Genomic DNA, 19,589 nt, shown 5'->3' on the forward strand with positions numbered 1-19,589 from the left:
CTTACTCTCTGTATTGGCTGACCTCATAGTACAACCTCAAACAAATTTACTACATACTATATATAAAAACATATGCGTATGTGATGGTGGTAGCGGAAAAACAAATAATTCTAAAAATGTGTAAATAATTAATGATTTTACGCAAACAAACCAGGGTTATATCCACAGCCACTTTTATACTACACAGTAAATGGTGGAATACGACACCTAAACCATGTTTAATTTGAAACATACTGCTCTATACTGTTTGTACATGCAACAGAGCAATGGAAAGAAATCGGCTCATCCATAGAACAGTAGACTCATATCAATACAACATACCTATGTGTTATACATTTACTATTTTGCCTATTTTTGCACCACACTGAACCATACCCCATTACACAACAGCTGCATCATTAAATAGGAATAATGTATAATGTTTACATACTTAAAGGGACACTCCAGCCATCACATGAACTCTACGGCATACGACAGCTGGGAGGTTCCTTTAAATTTCCATGGTGTCCCCATGGAAAATGTACGGGGGATTCAGCCAAACGTATATCCTGATATATTTACCTCCAGTCAGCTACGACACAAGGGGGTGTCTAACCCCATTGATTTGAAAGAATCATTGGACCCTGGGGGGTGCATGTCATTGTAAAGAATGCATTTCACATGCATTTTTCTTTGGTGCGGCGGTCAATGGACATAAAACTGTCCCTTTAACCAGAAAACTGCCTCTCCTAAATCTAGAATTGCAGAGATACGGGGTTAGCCTGTACTAACTGCTTCTGGGAGCTTATTATATAGTAACCAAGGAATCCCTCTTTGATGTGCGGTGAACCCATGCCAATAGGTAGAAAAGAATGCAGCTGCAGGGCATATCTATTCTGCGGATGGTAGGATGCTACTGAGCTAACATATAGAGCTCATAAACGTGTCTCCCTTTAAGGCGACCTCTCCTTTTGTTTTCTCCTATTTAAGCAAATATTTCATTTATGTAATTCCATATGAAGGAAACCAAGACACACAAGCAGCAGGGAAGGTGTGTGAGTTGAGGTCTTGTCTGACTTGGCGATTTACGTTGTTAGTAAAGACCAAGTTATTGCTGCTCACACTTAAAGAGGAAATCCCACGATAAAGCACTTTTCAACTTGAGCATAAAATACACTGCTATATACACTGTTCACATCGCCAAGGGTCTTATCTCCATTTGTTCCGACAAACTTCTTTTATCTGCAGACCCGGCCATTGTAGTCAGTCCTGTGATATTTTGGGTGACTTTCTCTGCAGTTACCACACTGAGCTGATTCTTATCGCCAGTGCTAATTAAGTCCATTCCTGATATGGAAATCTCATACCAGAAGTTCCCCTTTTAACACCTAAGGAAGTGAAGTGTACAGAAAAAATGGCCCTTGCGTTATAATTGGCGTGATGTAATGTTACCCCATTCTTGTAAAAATATATTTGTTGTGCTTTAAAACACACTAATATGCAGTTTAACCGTTTTTCTTTAAGGCTGAATTGGGTACCATCAGTCTTTTTCAAATCAGCACAAATATCTTAAATACAGAGACTTTGATTCCTTAAAATATAGGTATTTATCTAAACCAGACTTAATTAGTCTTTACTTAGCCAACTTATAATTTGCATTTACTTTCCCTTTACAGACAACACACTGCGTTGTATAAAGCTAAGGCACCAAGTGGCATAATTGGATCCTACAGCTTTAAAACTGCTGCCAAACATTCAAACCATTATTTTACAATCCAGAAACACCATTTGTATCCAACAGGAACCACTTGAATTGTCACAGCTACATGTGACCGCTGGCCACCCGATGGTCATTTCCAGCTGATGCTAAAAAGAGAGCCTGGGGCTGTCTATAGGGGAGTCTGGTTATTACATCAATGACATATCAACTGTGGTACCTCAACGTCCAAGAAAGAAAGGGGTCCTTTCTAAAATTACTGAAAGAATATAAGCAGGGATTTATTTTTTTCCCCATTAATACCGGTATAAAAAATAAGAGAATTGATAACGAATTTAATGAAAAGCTTTTTATGTTGGCCAAACTGTTGAAAAACATTATATAGTAAAATGAGACGAAATCAAGTATTTTGAGAAATTCAGTTGGTTATACAAGCCAATAAAATTCCTCTATATCATAATAAAATGACTACAGCATAAACATGTAAAAAAAACGCAAGGGCTACACTAAGTGGTGACCCATGGATGATCTTGCCATATACTAGGTGCTGTACACTCACCCACCTTACCCGAAAAGCTACTGTACAGCACTTAGCTGCGTAACGACACAAGAGGGCCACGTGGGACCTGTGACAGAGGTCTGGGCTGCAACAGTTCCTTGGGCCGGTCAGAGGAGATCTCCCCAACCTGCCAATAATCATCATATGATGCAAGTGGGTCAGCTACCAAGGGTTGTGGCATAGTGCCCAAAAATCAGGACTGTCACATGAAAACTACCAATCATCCATTAGCTACCAAACATTGACCAAGACAGTGAGAACATTGTCAAGGATTTATTTTTGTATTCTCCTATTGAGACATGCCATGGTAAAATTGATACCATGTCTTAATAAAATGAAGGCCAAAAAAAAGGAAACTGAGCAAGTTTATTCCATAAAGTCTTTAGCGAGAATCACAAAAAACCTGAGATTAGTACAGAGATTGAATTGTAGTAATCGCCCCAGCTGCGCACATATACTTTTTATATGGACAGCTGGAGACCTCATCAATCACACCAACTATTGTGGATTCTTGACCTGGATTCTGGAGCTATTTATATGCAAATGATTTTTTTCCTCTTGGCTTTCCGTACGCGAGTCTAAGCACGTGAACCCCTGCATCTTTTCTCATTTTCTCTGGGTCAATTTTGAAGTTACAAGTTTTCCATTTATTTAGGCAAGTAAGCGTCGTATGTGGATAGGACGATAAACACGACAATGATAGACTTTACTGTGCGATACGTATCACTTTCATAAACGTGAAATCCATACGTGTACCAATACAAGCCTTTTTACAATTATTTAAATAGTGTCTGTCTATTATGGTTACTCATATTTGTGGATGCAGAGTCTGGGAAATAGACTACAGTTCTTCAATTCATGTTGCAGTAAGTAAACACCATGTGAATTTGATGTGTTATCGAGAGAAGTTTGCACTCTTTACATATACGCATACGTAGCAGCTATTCCAGATATTTCTAAATGAAAAAATCAATTAACGTACTGAATCACTACAAGTCTGGCAGGTCGATGTCCTTAAAATCTGGCCTGTTGTAAGTAGTTAGTATAAAGGGCCAGACACAATGCTCTAGGGCAGGCATGTCCAAACTTTTTTCGAAGAGTGCCAGATTTGATGAAGTGAACATGTGCGAGGGCCGACCATTTTGCCTGACATTTTTTGAACAATTAAAATTAAATGCGCAATGCGTGACACCCTCCCCTACAATCAGGGGCGTAACTAGAAACCTCAGGGCCCCGGTGAAAGAATCTGTTAAGGCCCCCCCCACCCCATCTATCCCTTTCTCACTATCTCCCCTCTCCCTCCCTACCCACCCTCACGATCTACCCTCTCCCTCCCTAACCCCCCTTCTCACGATCTACCCTCTCCCTCCCTACCACCCCCCTTCTCACGATCTACCCACTCCCTCCCTACCCCCCTTTGTAGGTCACTTACCGTCAACTCCTGTGTTGGGAGCAAGGCGTTTGTCTCGGGTGCCGGCCTATGATGTCATATGCCGGTGCTCAGCATGAAGCGCCGGCACCTGAGACAAACGCCTCACGCTCCCAACACTGCACTCTGGGCAGCGCTGAGGCAGGCGGCGAATAGAGGAGTCCTAGATCTCTGTCAGTCCGGGGGACCCAAGAGGTGCCGAGCTGACTGGCAGAACTCCAGGGCCCGGTCGCAGTCGCGACCCCGGTAGTTCCGCCACTACCTGTGTGTGTGTGGCTGTGTGTGCTGGCGCAGGGAGAAGGAAAGCCCGAATCTAGCGACGTCCAAGATCGGGTTAGGGTTGAAATCTAACCCTCCCCTACACAATTTCTTCATCAGATGCCCTTGTAGCTGTGTGTGCCGGCGCAGGGAGAAGGAAAGCTTTCCTTCTCCCTGCGCCGGCTGATGACGCCAAGTCCCGGGACTCACTTGGGGGGCCGTATCAGTCCGGAACGTGGGCCGCAATTGGCCCGCGGGCCGGACTTTGGACATGCCTGCTCTAGGGGCTACATCTGATCCCTTGTGGGTTTAAGGTGACAACAGTCAACTAGAAACAAAGAGTCTTTCCAGATTCCGCATTAGAATGTGTCAGGAACCCTCACGCTTGAAGGTAGTGTAATCTTAGGTATTTGTAAGAGGAAGAGCTCTAAAAACCACAGAGTAGGAAAAATTGCACATTGATCCGGAGCAAAGAGTTCCCTTCGTAAAAATTAAAACATTACGGAAAATCTATGCACTGATGATGTAAATTACTCTGAATGGTTCAGACTTTTGTTCATTGGTTTTCAAAGAAAGGATTGTGATAACCAGCACAACATAAACCCCCACAACCTCATGCTAATCACGTTTATGAAATCGTGTTAATCCTACAGCAGTTCTTCTTCAGACCCAACAAATGTACTGCCAAAAAAAAGTGAGACAAGTAAGGATACGGGAAGCAATTTTGATCTAAAATTATGACTCAGAGGCCCGAAAGGGAGTTTCACGCAATTATTATTGGCAAGAACGTTTCTTCTTGTATGAATGTTACGACTGCCACAAGATTCACATATGAGAGGAAGACCATCTGGCTTCCTTATCCTTGGGAATTCTGCGTGTTCATTTTGTTACAGGAACCTCAACATGTCGGGAGGTCTGCATATTCAAAGAATTATTAACCCTTTCGTTTTCCTAAACTGGCTTGGGATCTGTAATTCAGTCAGAAAAAAAATACTTTATGGAATCAATCATAACTACACAAAGAAGTATTGGCTGTGTGTTTCACACATGCTTTAAATCAGTGCAAATAACAAAAAATGTATGCAAAAAAGATAAATGGGCCAAAAGATACAGGATCAAAGAAAACATTCTGGATCTTTTGTAGCACAAATCTTTATATTCTTCCAATGCACTTTTACCATTACTAGTTTCCAAATAGAAGTCCTGTAAGAATAAGTATATTATACGCTATTCTGGCACTTTCAGATTGCCCTGATAAGAACGCCCATAGAATAAAACAAAAGAAAGCTGGCCAGTAACTCTTAAATTCCAACAGCTTACTGGTTTTACCAAACTGAATCTGGTTACAATGTCACAAAATATTCCATGTTACTCGAAGGACGTACTGTAAACGATAGATAACCTGCGCTCCAAAGATCTTTCAACTGAACCATGCAGCTCAGCGCTTGGCTGGGTCAAAGCTCGACAAGGATATGGACATGTTCATGGAGCAGTCCATGACAGCACGGCAAACATGCTTTCTTTATCTTTCAATAATCAACTCTGAGTAGAACTTGGAATGACCTGGAAAATATTGAGGTCCATGCTAGGGATTGAGTTGAGGAAAGCTGTGGTTTTAATTAAGGAGGATATTTTGAGAAGCTGGGCACTGTTCAGGAACAAATTTAATCATATCACTGTTCTCTTATTGTTTGGCAAATTTGAATATAAAAATACATGTGTTTAGAATACACACACCCATAAATAACATATACACACACAAACATCTATAAATGGGTACTCGGAGAAGCATATAGTTATAGGGACAGACCCACTAAAGAAGAGTGCTCTGTACTTTAGCTCTCCTCCTCCTCTGAGGTCCGATGATTGTTGCCGCTGATTGGTTGTATATGGTGTTCGTGTCCCTTTAAAAGGAGAGCTTCTCGTATGTAGGGTCTACACATACCTCCACATCCAATCACTCTAATTCCCTTAAAATAGCCAATCAATAACTAATCAATACTAAAGCTCTCTACCACCATTACACCAAGTAGCATTTAATAGATGAGGTAAACTTTGGGAAGCATTTTTTTTCTTGGAGACAGCAAGAGCGGTCATTTAGATGCCCAAACTGCTTTGCAAGCACATTACAACCAGTTCATTTCCATACGGTGTCACGTTAATGTCATGAATGCGGCAGCCCTGAATGTTAAGCAGCACTCATCACCCTTTTATCCGTTTCCTTGCGGTTCAGCTATCACTATACCCACGCTTTATGATTTCAAAATAAGTGCATGTTCACTTTAAATAATAAATAGCTTTGCAGTTTTACAGGATATGTCAGTAGGGAACCAGGAGACCAGAAATAAAACCAGGAACAGCTGTCCAATGTTTTCTTTATATTTCTAGTGATAAATATTAAGGTTCTTACTTACATATTCTTTCACATTTTTCGTCCTCACAGCTTTGTAGGAGTAGTAAGCCGGATACAGCATACCAAACACCAACCTACACACAGAGAGAAATCAAAAGTAAGAAGCTGGTTTTTCTACGAGAGTACAATTAATATTAAGTATTCCAGCAACCCAGACATTCTAAAAAATGCAATATAGAAGTCCCAAAGGCTTCAAATGCAGACTGCACAATAAAAATCAAAATAAATCGCAATGAAACATGGAGTCTGCCGGCCGATAACAACCAGTAGGCCCATCTAGTCTGTTCATTTTTCCTGATGTAAAGACATTTTTAAATTCTCTTCTGATGGGAGGCTGATCCATTTATCTACCACCCTATCAGTAAAAATGAGCCGGCATCAGGTGTCTTAGAATGCCAAAATAAGATAAATAGGTATAAAAAATAAACAAATTGTTGATTCTCATGTCTCTACACAAGTTGGTGCTAGATGATCATTCTCATTGTACTTATTTATCTTATATTGGTTCCGTAATGAATGAAACTCTGTAGAATTGTTCACCTTGCAGAAGTTCTGTGGAGAGGAAGAAATGCTAAGTCTGAGGTTAGATAGACAAAAACAGCAACTTTTTTTTAATCATTTCAAACAAATAAAAAATGTAAACAACGATGGAGACTTAATAGATGGACAACTACAAGACAAAGTGACAGCAGTCCAGTCTATTCATAGGGTGCCATCACACTTCTTTGGTATTCCTGCCTCAACAAAATACGATCAAGTAAGGTCAATTTAAATTCAAGGCCACATCTGCTCAGTCATTTACGTGGACTGTTTATTGTGCTAGCGTGTGGGAGATATGCAGCATACCGCAGCCTGCCAGCAATGCAGCTGTGAACATTACACTCAAAGCACCCGGTCACATTTTCATTTTAATTTAGAGTTAGAAGGGCAGCTAGTACATGGTCCTGGTACCCTAAGGGTTATACATGGAATGGGAAAAATCCCATGATGCTCAGCTTCCCAACAGGCCTTCATGGGAAGTGCACGTCAATACCACATAAAAGGCTAAACATGTTGCAAGGCATGGGTCATGCCACGGAATCATCACATTCTTCCAGATGGTTTCAGCGATGAACGCCATCCTTGGCATCAACATATTTAGTTGTAAACTCTGGAAAAGCTGGGTTACTTATAGTTTGATAAACACTCTACATTCTCAACATATGTAGTCCTTTGAGTGGAATAACATGGTATATGGTTTCTTCTTTTACCAAATACTGCTCTAAGAAACACTCAAATCAGGACAAATCTTTGATTATTAATAGATTATACGATTCCAAGAGTAGGACTCGCTCCTCCTCCTGTACCAGTGTATAATAACTTAATGTTATTGCCAACCCCGCATATTGCACCCTGCCACAAAGCAAAAACAGTTCCTTGGCTTCCATATTCCTTAGATTTCAATCCAATCGGACATCTGTGGGATGTGCTGGACAAACAAGTCCGATCCGTGGAGGCCCAGCTTGCAACTTACAGGACTTAAGGATCTGCTGCTAACGTCTTGGTGGCAGATACCACAGCACTCCTTCAGAGGTCTAATGGAGTCCATGCTTCGACAGGTCGGGGATGTTTTGGCAGCAAAAGTAGGACCTACACAGGTGGTCATAATGTTATGGCTGATCCATGCATTCACGCATACACAATGTCTATAAAATTATGCATAATGTACAAATTCAACCATCTCTAAAATGCCACCTTATTTTTTATGACCGATGCAATTTAAAGACGGCTTCCCAAAGAAAAAAATAATTTATCGTACTTTAATGCACTTCTAAATGTTTCCAAAAGTTGCCTGCTGCTCACTATTACACTGAAAAAAAATATGTGAAAAATCTAAATGTGTATGAAAAGGAACAGAAAGGGAAGCAGAGAGCAGTAACAGTTTTCTATATGGAACACTAACTAGCGGTGCTATTGTAGGAGAGAATGGTGGTGCAGATTTGTGTGTGTGTTTTTTTTTTTGTTTAATACCAAGTGGGAACAAAGCCAGTCTTCTATCTGGAAGCTGGTTTCAGCTGAATGTAATTTATTATGTTCTGCACTGTGAGATTTATGGGTAGCCTTGCTTAGCCATGTATAGAGCTGGCAGTAAAATGCCCCGCTTTCAGTTTCCTGGCTGCACACAGCAATTAACTGTAGCATTCTTCAACTGCTGCCTAACCTTAGAAAACCTTCACAGTGCGTTCCTACAGCAATGCATAGGGAATTTGCTACAACAACAACAATTTAGTGCAAGTCTTTTATAGAGGACTTCGGAGGGGGGGGGTTATATTTACATTGTATGTAATCACTGCTGTCTTGCCTAGGGATATGTCACATTACAATAAGCAGCCATGCTCAACAATTTCAATGTTCACATAGAATCTTCACGTTGCAGATGTCGTCCTAACTTGAGTAACCTTTGATTTTTGGGAGGAATTAACGCAGGAGCTTAACTCGAGGTGCGGCTTGCAGCTGTCAAGTTGTCATAAGTTTCCTAGAATGTTACTCACCGGGGAAAGGTGATAGCAGATTGTAAGCTCGTTGGAGCAGGGGACTTTTTGTTTCTATAAGTCAAATTGTGTTGCACTACTTGATGTGTCCTATTTACCCATTCCACAGCGCTGTGGAGTACGATGGTGCTTTATAAATCATTAAATTATAATATAAGGCATCCCAGTGACTGCTTCCTCTACCACTGAGAAGTTTGTGGAGGTTTGACTGCTTTATTGTAACACTGAATTCCTTGAGCTGAGAATTGTAATCTATGCTTGGGCATGTCCACACAATGTATCTATAGTAATAAAGCCACTTTCTGTACAAAATAACTACCCACCTGAGACCAGCTCATTGTAAAGCTCAGTCAATGTCTAGTGTTTTGCTTGACAACATACATAATTCTCTGCCTAAATTGATCTACTTTTGCTCACTCCTCCTCCTAAAATGGTATGAACCAAAGAGAAAACAGCCAGATGGTGAGGAATAACTACACAAAATCCAGGCAGGTGACATTAGCAACCAGTCTACATCTACTCCCCCTGGACCAACAGCACTTATACTAACACACACTCCTTCTAACACATGTATCCACATAAACACATGGTAACACACACAGTTACACACTCATGCTAACACACATTTAAATGGTTCATTTCATTCATTTTATTATAAAGCAAAAAATATAAGAACATAAAAAAACACTTTCCACACTTTTCTTATGTAAAAACTAGACAGATAAAACTGTAGTTAAAAGTACAAAGCCTATTAACCTAGATTCATATAAGCTTGAAAAATGGTTAACGTAACTATATACAAATGATAAGAAAATAACAGGAATGTCGTTCTGTAAGTACAGTATGAAAAGAAAACATAGAAAGGGATTCCAGATGTTGTACAAGTACAAACCAATTTTTATATAAACAGTTGAAAATTCCCATTTTCTTCTTCTTTTGAAGTGAAAATGAGTCGGTGTACATCAGGGGTATAACACGGACCCCTGCAGCTGCAATGCAAGGGGGGCCCATTGAGGCTTCTTAGTGTAGGAGTAAGGCATTTCAAAAAGGAATAATGTATGTACACGATACATGGCTGCTGTGTATATAAACATTTTTATTTGTCAGGGCGCAGAACACTCTCATACACCCATCAAACATTCTGAGCTCACGGAAAACAGGATTGGAAGGAGGCACAGCAGGGTCTTCAAAACTGGGACATTCGGGAGGTACTGGATGACAACCAGCAGCATATCCATAAAAATGATCAACAAAACTTACAATGTATTTGGGTGTGTTTATGCAAGATTTGTTGAGATCAATACAACTCATTGTTAACATATTCTGCTTATCTAACCAGTACAACAAATTGACAAAAAAAATCTTTAAAGCCCAAAATTCATAAAATGTGTTCAAATGTCCAGTTAAGGCTCCAAAACAGTCCCAAAATAGTATATTATCAAAATGGACATATAAGTCAACAATTACACGAGATGTTCTGTTATTTCTGCCTGTCCCGTTTTCTCTCCCTGCTGCTGCATCAAGTGACGCATGAACTGCCGAGGGATTGGGATTTAGTACCTTTGTCGCCATGGTAACAGCAGAAGCCTTTTCATGCAGACTACTTATAAGAAACAAAAGGCAGGTATATAGCACAGCATCCTAAGAAGCAGTGGGCAACCAAAGGACAGATTGAAGCTAACAATTCTTATTTTAAATTACCATTTACTTGCAGTTCAGCAAAAGACCATGCTACATTTTGGAAGAGCAATTACACATAAGAGATTTTAAAACAAACTCGTGGCATCACTGTCATTAAATATATCAGCTTTGAGTATTATTTAAATAGGCTGTTTAATATCCCAGACACCATTCCTAAAGACGAATCTTCAGTATGCACTATTATTATTATGGATTATTAAAAAGGTTTAAAAAAGAAAAGCACTTACTTAAGAGAGAAGCTGCAGCTCCGGGGCTACAGCCTCCCATCTCCTCAATGGTTTGATGAATGTCACCACTGATGACCCCCTCCCAACCTGCATTGTTCACAAACCATCACAAACACATATCCTGCACAAAAAAATAGCCGGAGGATGGGGAAATGGGGAAATGGGCAAATGCACATGGAGGAGAATCATATGGATGAGATTCCGCAGACCCCCCCCCCAATCGGCATTTGCGAGAAACACCCTCTCTCTCGCAGAGAAAGTTAGGGACATTCCTTAGCAGAGATGACTGGCTCCATTCGCAAAGACCTATTATCTAGGAGTTGTCACACACTGGCCAAGAAAAATGCTTCAAAACCCGCTCCATGATTTCATGCCAGACAAAAAGCATTGTTGCATATTGGGAACGTATCCAAGCAAATTCAATTAAGACAATTTTACAAACACAATTCAAACAACGTAATTACCCCATCCAAATGTATATACAATTTGTAAATAAATCCAACTTCGTAATTTAGCTTTGAAGCGCCAACACCACATTTGTTTTATGCCCTTGTAAGTTTCCTTTCTTTTTTTTTCCCCTCCCTTGAGGTTTAGCAGAAGAGGTCCACCCCGCATTTAATTCTCTTTTTCTGCTGTTGCTATGGCAACTTGCAGAACAGAACTGCAACAACAGATTGTAATTCTGGCCTTAGGAAGAAACACAGCATTGGGAATTGGCCAGACTCCAAGCTATATATTTGCCAAGCTTTCATCTATGCGGGGGATGGGTAAAGGGAAATGGGGGGGGGTAGTTATGGTACTCAACTAAAAAGCTTTTATTTTTTTTATTGAGCTTCATAAGCCAAGTAAACAAATTTTAATTATGAAACCTTTATTCACGGCACTAGACAGTGTTATTCCTTTCTTAAGTTGAATACAAAAAGTCTGTAAGACATGGAGGAAAGGAAACAAAATTCCATAAAATACACAACGACATTTGTGCTGTAGCTTCAAATATCCTCATAAAAGATTTCGAATACCTAAAGCTATCACATAACAGCCACTTCCAGGTTTACAGATAATCAAAGTTCACGGGAACAATGAAACAAAATCTAATTTTCTTCAAGCTACATTTCATTACAATTTTTTTACAGGGGTCTTCCTCCTTTTTTCAGGTGCAATCCTACTGTCAGACACCACTAGGTGTCTGTGTTCAGTTCAGAGAAGGAGCCCAATATGCAGGACGACCAAAGGAATAGGGACGCAAAAACAGGTGTAGTTCAGACTCACTTTACTAGGTAAAGTCCAGGGGTCTGGATCAAGCACAGGTACAGGTGACAGTACAGGTGACGGTACAGGCGCAGGCACAGGTGCAGGTGACGGTACAGGCACAGGTATAGGCGCAGGCACAGGTGCAGGTATAGGCGCAGGCACAGGTAAAGGCACAGGCACAGGTGCAGGTATAGGCACAGGTATAGGCGCAGGCACAGGTGCAGGTATAGGCACAGGTATAGGCGCAGGCACAGGTAAGGCACAGGTGCAAGTATAGGCACAGGTAGCAATACAGGTGCAGGCACAGGTGCAGGCACAGGTTCAAAATAGGGCAAGGAGCACAGCACTTGGGACGCTATGTAACATACAGAGCGTCTCAGAATATCTGAGCACTGCTGAGAGGGTGCTTGGGGCTTTTATAGGGATCACAGGTGTGCTGTATGACGTCACGCCTGTAGATCCCGTCCTATTACCGCCCTCTATGTGAACTCTAGAGGGAGACGGCGCTAGAAGCGCCGCCCCTCTAGCAACAGCCTCCTCGGCTTCACCTCCCACCCTCTCCTGCACACAGACGGCAGAAGGGGGAGGTACCGGGGCGGCATGAAGAAGCGCCGCCCCTCTCTTGGCACCCGACGCCGCTCCGTCGCCATCTTCCCCAGCTCCCCACGTGGATGTGGGGAGTGAAGAAGCCGCCGGCCGAGACGACGCCGGCACCAGGGATCCGGGAGAAAGCCGGCGCCGACCCTGCATGCCGGTACGTACGTGACACCTACTCATATTGGTTTCTGTAAGCAGCCAAAATTGTGTTAGAACTTTTACCTATGTGGTGCTCGACCGCAGCGCTCCGTTTCTTCCTCCGTCTCCCGCATCCCTCAGTGACATGAATAGGCTTAATTCTAGGCCTTCCTCGCATTACGGTCATCATATGACATGCGTGTGCATGAATTACATCTCATTTTTAAAGGGGAGTCTATGACCTCAGACAGACTCGGCCTGTTCCTGTGACAGGACTCCTGTCTGCTGACTCGGCTTGGTTCCTGTCCCATGCATTTCGAATGCTGGCCCGGTTAGATCCCAGGACTTTGCTATTGCTCTGATGATTTGGCTCGGTTCCTGTCCAGGCTACAACCCGCGGCTTCGCTGTTGCCTACGCTTGCTGTCCTGGCCTGCTTGTCCTTGGTTCCTGACTCGGCCTTAGAGGTCTGCCTATTCTGTCATCAGTTTGTCCTGGGCTGTTCTGCTTCAGAATTCTTCTGTCCAACCTCCGCACCTGGGTTCCCCCACCTCCAAGGGGCGATGTGCTATACCTCTCAACAGAATTGTTGATTTTATTTCCTATTTACAGATAAAGAATGCAAGTGCTTACAACGTGGCTGTACGAGATGCTAACCTGTCCACTTTTCAATCCATAGCTGCTTTCCTGCCATAGTAATTTCACTCACTGTCAATCAAATCTTAAATTGCCCTAGGCTGAGCTTCCGTTAAAATTACCTGGCATGTGTTACCTCTTCCGTCGGGTTGCCGGCAGGGACGCCGAGACGCAGCCCGCGCGGTCGGCTCCCTGCTCGCGCCGTCGCGGTGAGCTGCCGCCGGGTCTGTCCTCCTTTGAGGCGCGCGTCCCCGGCGAGTTTGGGTGATCGTGACGGGGCGTGCGCCTCTGCTTCGTGTGAGCATGTGCGAACGGCTTAATTCATGAATATTCATGTCACTCTTAAAGTGACAGATATAACTTTTCCTCCTCCCCCTAACTAGGAGGGTAGGAGGATCTGCATTGTTGGAGGGATATTTAAACCCTCATTTGGCACTACACCCTTGCCTGTGTTAGTGCCTTTTTGCCTACACTAGCGTTCTGAGTCCTGTATTGTCTGATATTGACTCCTGCTTGAACCTGACCTCCGTTGTTTTGCTGCCTGCCCTGACCTTTGCGTGTGACCCCGACTACTCTATTGCCTGGCCCCACGGATACCGTTATTTTTTATTTTCTGTTCCTGTGTTTCACCTACTCTATACTCTCGGTGGTGAACGGCTAGTATCTCCTGTGCCCTGGTGGCAGTGCGTCCTCTCTCCACCAGGAGGCGCCGATTCTGCAGCGCGGTTCCAGAACCCGTACCTCGGTCGTGACAGCATGTCTGGAGAGGGCACTCCACGAAGTACTATGAAATGCACCTACCGCTAAACCGAGCACAGTGCCAAATGCCACATCCTTAGAATAAATCGGAATTTGGTGAAAATCAAAGCACATCTATCAATTTCTGGGTGAGCTAATTACCTAATCAATAACCAGTTCGTTGGAATTTCGTTTTTTAAAATCAATTGCTACACATTTTTAACATAATTTATGAGCAGATCATCCAATAAATAATGAAATAAAAACATATTTCAAGAGTTAGTTATTTTCTTTCCAACAAATCAATCTTTTTTTCACATATCAGCATGCAGAAAAGCATAGTGGGTTCCTCATTCTGAATTCTACATGCACTGCAGCCTTCTGACATGTTCCAGCAAGCACTTGCGTAATCATTCAGCATTTGCTACCTGACAGTTACTACCGAATAGCTGATCATTCACCGCCTGTTTCTTAACAGCCATTATAAGATTTTACATGCTCCCATAATCAAACAATTCTGAACCGATTGTGTGTGCGTGTACCCACTAGACTTGAGCATCCGTTTTCGGGCGAATGCGTTTTTCTGCCAAATGTTGCTGTTGCGTCCATTCGTTAGAATAAAGAACAAATGCAACATCGGAAGAAAGAAACAAAAAACAAATATGCAGAATACGGAAATCTTCGTTCATTTGTTCCATTGCCGTTGGCCGGCATTTTAACTACAATAAGTTATTTTGCCCGCTCTAGAGACATTGAATGAGCCGATCTCCGTTTGTCCAATCAGCTCACTCCTGTCACATCATGCTTCGGGCTTGTCCGATGGCTGTGTTGCATCTTTCACAAGAACAAAAGCATACTAGTAATGAAGAGAGCCTATATAAAAGCAGAGCAGGCAGGAGATCCGTTCATTTCACTGCGACTGCTTTATCTGACACCGTTGAGATTCTTCTGTGTGAGCCTCAGCCTTCCATTTCTCACAGAAACTCCATTAAGTTTTAATTTAATTAAGATCACTTAACCAGCCAACTACTATCCTTAAACTTAACCCTATAATCAGCTATTTATTATGAAGAAAATTCTTCACCCGAAAAACACAAACTTTACACCGGCGCCCAAGTCAAATAGGCACAAAAATGTAGAGTCAAATTAAGACAGCTTTTAAAATGCTGCTAATATTATATATATATATATATATATATACACACACACATACACACACATATTAACCTATATTATACACGCATAAGGCATAATAAGCATATATTCCATTACTTGACAACATTCCAACATTAGCTTGCTATTGGTATGGATTATTTTGTGTGTCTTGGATATTATGTTCATTTGTGGAGGGATGATTCAGAATTCAGTATTATAGTTATCAGGAGGACAGATTCATTATTGATCATCCAAATTCTAGTGGTTATATTGAGTGGAAGAAATTGTCTCATTGTTCACTCTTAACTCAAGGCATACTTCATCACATTATAAAAATTCTACTCAATTTTAACCAATTAGGATGAAAGACAACAAGATGGTGAGTGTTATGACCTGGTTTTAGTTGGAAAGTAATCTTGGAAAAGATATGGTTGTAGAATTGAAATCTGTTCATCACTACACTAGCCTTTTAAAAATTCTTGAAAGGCCACTGCAGCAGACAATGCCTCAAAATGTGTAATGGATTTATAATGATACAATGTTACTGTCAAAAGCAATTTAGTCTGATCAGGAGGAAAGTAAAAATCTGAAACACTTTTGGGACACCAACCCACAGAGCCTACTTTAAAGCGGCGCTCTAGAAAAAAGACGTTGTCCAAAATGATATATGACATAGTAGGGGACTTTTCCAGGCACACTGCAGAAGCACAACCGTCCAAGACTTACTCAGGCTGACCTGGCAAAATAGTCAACGGTGGGCAAACATGCTGATTTTAAGCAGACTATTTTAGCAAACAGGGCTTGTTGTTTATGTAATAGCTAGAAATCATTTTCTTCACGGAGACCAATGGGTGCCATCAGTCAAACGTGAGGTGTTATGAATTCAGTAACAGGTTTCCAGAGCTGTAATAGCACAACTAATGAGACTTGTGAAAAGCTTTAGTAGACACTTTTTTCAGGGATCTGTAAGGCAAACTACGTTTTTGCTTGCCTGTTCACATCTTCTGCAATCTGTCTGCAAGAACGTTTGCTCTTTTGCTTGTATGGCTGCTGCTTGGGATCTGCAACAAACCTAGCAGAACCTGTCCATGCCGTGCATGTGCGAGCAAATGGAAGGAACCTAGCCACCACGGGAAAACACCATGAAGGGCATAGGGAGACTGGCGGAGGCAGTTATATAAAATTATATTATGCAAATTGAATGTTCCTTAAATACCGTTTCCCCATGGTAAAATTCAGTATAAAGAAAAAAATCTGTGGGCACCATCTAAGAAACAATAAAATTAGTCATTGCCATTTATAACAGATTTATTCATACATTAATATTTGCTGTTCATTTGGTCTTTTATTGAGTTACTGTATACCATACATCTTCACTTTTAAAACATAAATTTAGAACATTATTTATTAAAAAAAAAAAATCCTGTTCTCTTCCATTGTTTGGTTAGTAGCAAAGTTGAAAATCCCACAGAGATACAAGACGAACAGCTGGAAATCATCATTATTCGTCTTGCCAAAACGCTATTTGGAATTAGATGTCAGCAGAAAGCTAATGGTAAATACTGCCCTGACAGATGTCCAACCCGGCGTTATTTATTTGCTCTCTTCACCTTACAGAAAGTCTTATTCCTCTTCGGTTTAGAACTATATAAAGAAAATGATATACTAAAGTAAAAGGGGGTGTAGTGGGGTACTGGCAAACCGACTAACCCCAGACCTGGAACATCGCTGTTCGAACGACAGCACAAGGCGTACCGAGCAGACTAGGGGGAAAAAATCTACTGTATATTCCAGGAAAATCTAACAATTGAGAATCAGACAACAAGCCAGACAGAGCTGAGGCTATGGATTGGATTTCATTCCCTCCCACGCACAGAAAACAAATTACGGATGTGCGTGTGCAGAATGGTGATTATGTCAACACAAATGGGTTTTGTATCCATACCAATGATTTAAGTAAAATCCAAAACAGTGGCACACAATGGTAATACCTCTATAGGGTTCTATATACAAAACCAGAAAGATGCACTCGCGAGTGAAAGATCTGTATTGTGAAAACCTACATATTACTGGAACATGGTATGGGGATCATATAAATGTGATGTCTCACTTGGACAATATCATTAAAGAGAGTGGACCTTTAAATTTCTATCCGGTTAATTCTACAAATGCATTAGAGGGATCTGCGGCGTATTACATATACATTTGTCCCTTTCCTGTCCCCAAGCTGAATACATTTAATGCTTAACGGTATGCTTAACGCCAGTCAACGCCAACTCTCAGCAAGGGTTGAGAGGGATCTAACACAAAGAGTTGTGTACATATGCAGAAACCTCTACTGGATAAAAGGGCAAAATTCTCACAGAAACACTCCAAGATCTTGTGGAAAACCTTCACAATAGAGTGGAAGCTGTTATAGATTCAAAGGGGGGACCAACTACATATTACTGTCTACGTATTTAGAATGTGATGTCATCAAAGTCCCTGTTGGTGTAATGGTCAGGTGTCCCGATACTTTCTGTTTCTATAGTGTAGTGTACAGCTGCATGTGGATTACCCACATGAAAAAAAGGCATTCATTATTGGCTCTAAATAGGATATTAATATTAAAAATAATAAATAATAACATAAGAGGGGAAAAGCAAACTTTGTCAACAGCAAAGAAAAGAAAACCCACAAAAACAGGGAAACAGATCTAAAGAAGAGACTCAAATAAAATATCAGGAACCGAAAGGGAGGAGGAAGAACAGATTGTGGTGTGACCAAGAAACAGGCCAAATGTCTCCCTTTGTCCTGCTCTAAATGGAAGTCTTGTCACCAATCACCCATCAAACTCCTGATCCAAGCTGTCCGTCCACCCAGCACAACATACTGTAGCACTAATAAAATGACGGATCCGCTTAGTTTGCTTAACACACTAAATGATGAAGCTATTGTTCTGTGTCGATGGGACAGCACTTTTTAACAAACTGTACTAATCTAGCTGGGGCAAATGTCTGTCTGCCGTCCCCATGTCATACCTTCTAATATTTATAATGGCCAAGGAGGGGTACTTTTGTTTTGTGGTTGTGATTCGAGGCATAGTTGGTGGGACAGACTTTATACGATTAGTGGTCATGTCAGGTACTATTCTAGTAACACTTGCCAACCTGGAGCTGACTGGCAGTAAGTTTATCATGTGACAGTAGCCAAACACATCTATTGCAAGCCAAAAAATGGTACTTTTTCGGTGTTAGGCAGCTCCATGCTCTTAAAAGAAGGATCAACAGACGACCTGCGTTAACCTTGATTGCTTGCAGACAAAAGAATTTCTGCAAGCTCTCCATGCATCGATATTCCAGTAAACAAAATGTTTTAGAAGTTGAACCAAGGCCAGAAAACTCTCCTGATACTCTGGCATTGAGACAAATCGAGACAGAGAAATCATATTTCACTAGAGAAAAAAAAAAGTCGTATGTAGGCTTTGTATTAACAAAAGGAAACTGGAATAACAATTACCTCTGTGTCGAGATTAGGTTTTTCCCCCACTGCAACAGTGAGAACGTTATTGGTTTTGGCCACCATTCGAGAGAAAAACAAGAAATGCCATGAATAAATCCAAGTCTCTGGAACTGGCGAAGCAGACTACCTTTTTATGACTAGTTTGTTAGCTTGAAGCCTGTAGAGTAGAAAAATAATGTTGAAGAGCCACGCTTTGGTCGTACCCTGCCAGCATAAAGGCAAACGTTCCCACTGCTACTCTGATGAGATTTCAGAGGCACACCATGGCAACAAGTTTATTAAAACTGGAAACGCCACCCTAAATTCCTAGTCTTGAAATCCCGAAAACAGATCTTGGTGGAATCACCACCAAAACACACACACTATACAATGCATTAAATACATTCCTATATAGGGTTGGAGATATATACGAAGTCTGTTAGTACATGGATAGACATATGTACATGATTGTCCGGCTGAAAGGGACTTTAATGCATATGACAGCTGAGCAGTCCCTGGTATGCTGGTTTCCTATGTACCCCATCTATTTGCCATGTTATATACTTACTGCCAGTCAGCTCCATTTTTTATTTTATTTAGCACCAATAATTTATGCAGTGCTCCTTACAATTCATATATTTAGGGTAGAATTGAGACACTAACACAAACTCATACATTAGGCAGAAAGGGGCCTGCATGCAAGCTTACAATCTAGAGAGATGTTTCAATATTATATTTACTTTATAAAATTAACATATTTGTCTCAGTAAACCCTCTGATCA

The 19,589-nt window shown here is 41.3% G+C and overlaps 1 protein-coding gene across 1 annotated transcript in view; it reads right to left on the reverse strand.

Moving 5' to 3' along the window:
• The window catches only part of LOC149298992 (receptor expression-enhancing protein 3-B-like), a 48,401-nt gene extending 35,467 nt beyond the window's left edge, over nt 1-12,934 (reverse strand). Inside the window, exons 1-2 of the mRNA XM_089486813.1 lie at nt 12,885-12,934; nt 6,357-6,429 (exon numbers count right to left, since the gene is read on the reverse strand). Coding sequence (XP_089342939.1) covers nt 6,357-6,429; nt 12,885-12,934 — 123 coding nt within the window. The remainder of the gene's footprint in view (nt 1-6,356; nt 6,430-12,884) is intronic.
• Nucleotides 12,935-19,589: the final 6,655 nt, after the last annotated feature.

Source organism: Sceloporus occidentalis, unplaced genomic scaffold (assembly GCF_023333645.1).
Source record: "Sceloporus occidentalis isolate IW3139 unplaced genomic scaffold, rSceOcc1.0.p SCAF_30, whole genome shotgun sequence".
NCBI lineage: Eukaryota > Metazoa > Chordata > Lepidosauria > Squamata > Phrynosomatidae > Sceloporus > Sceloporus occidentalis.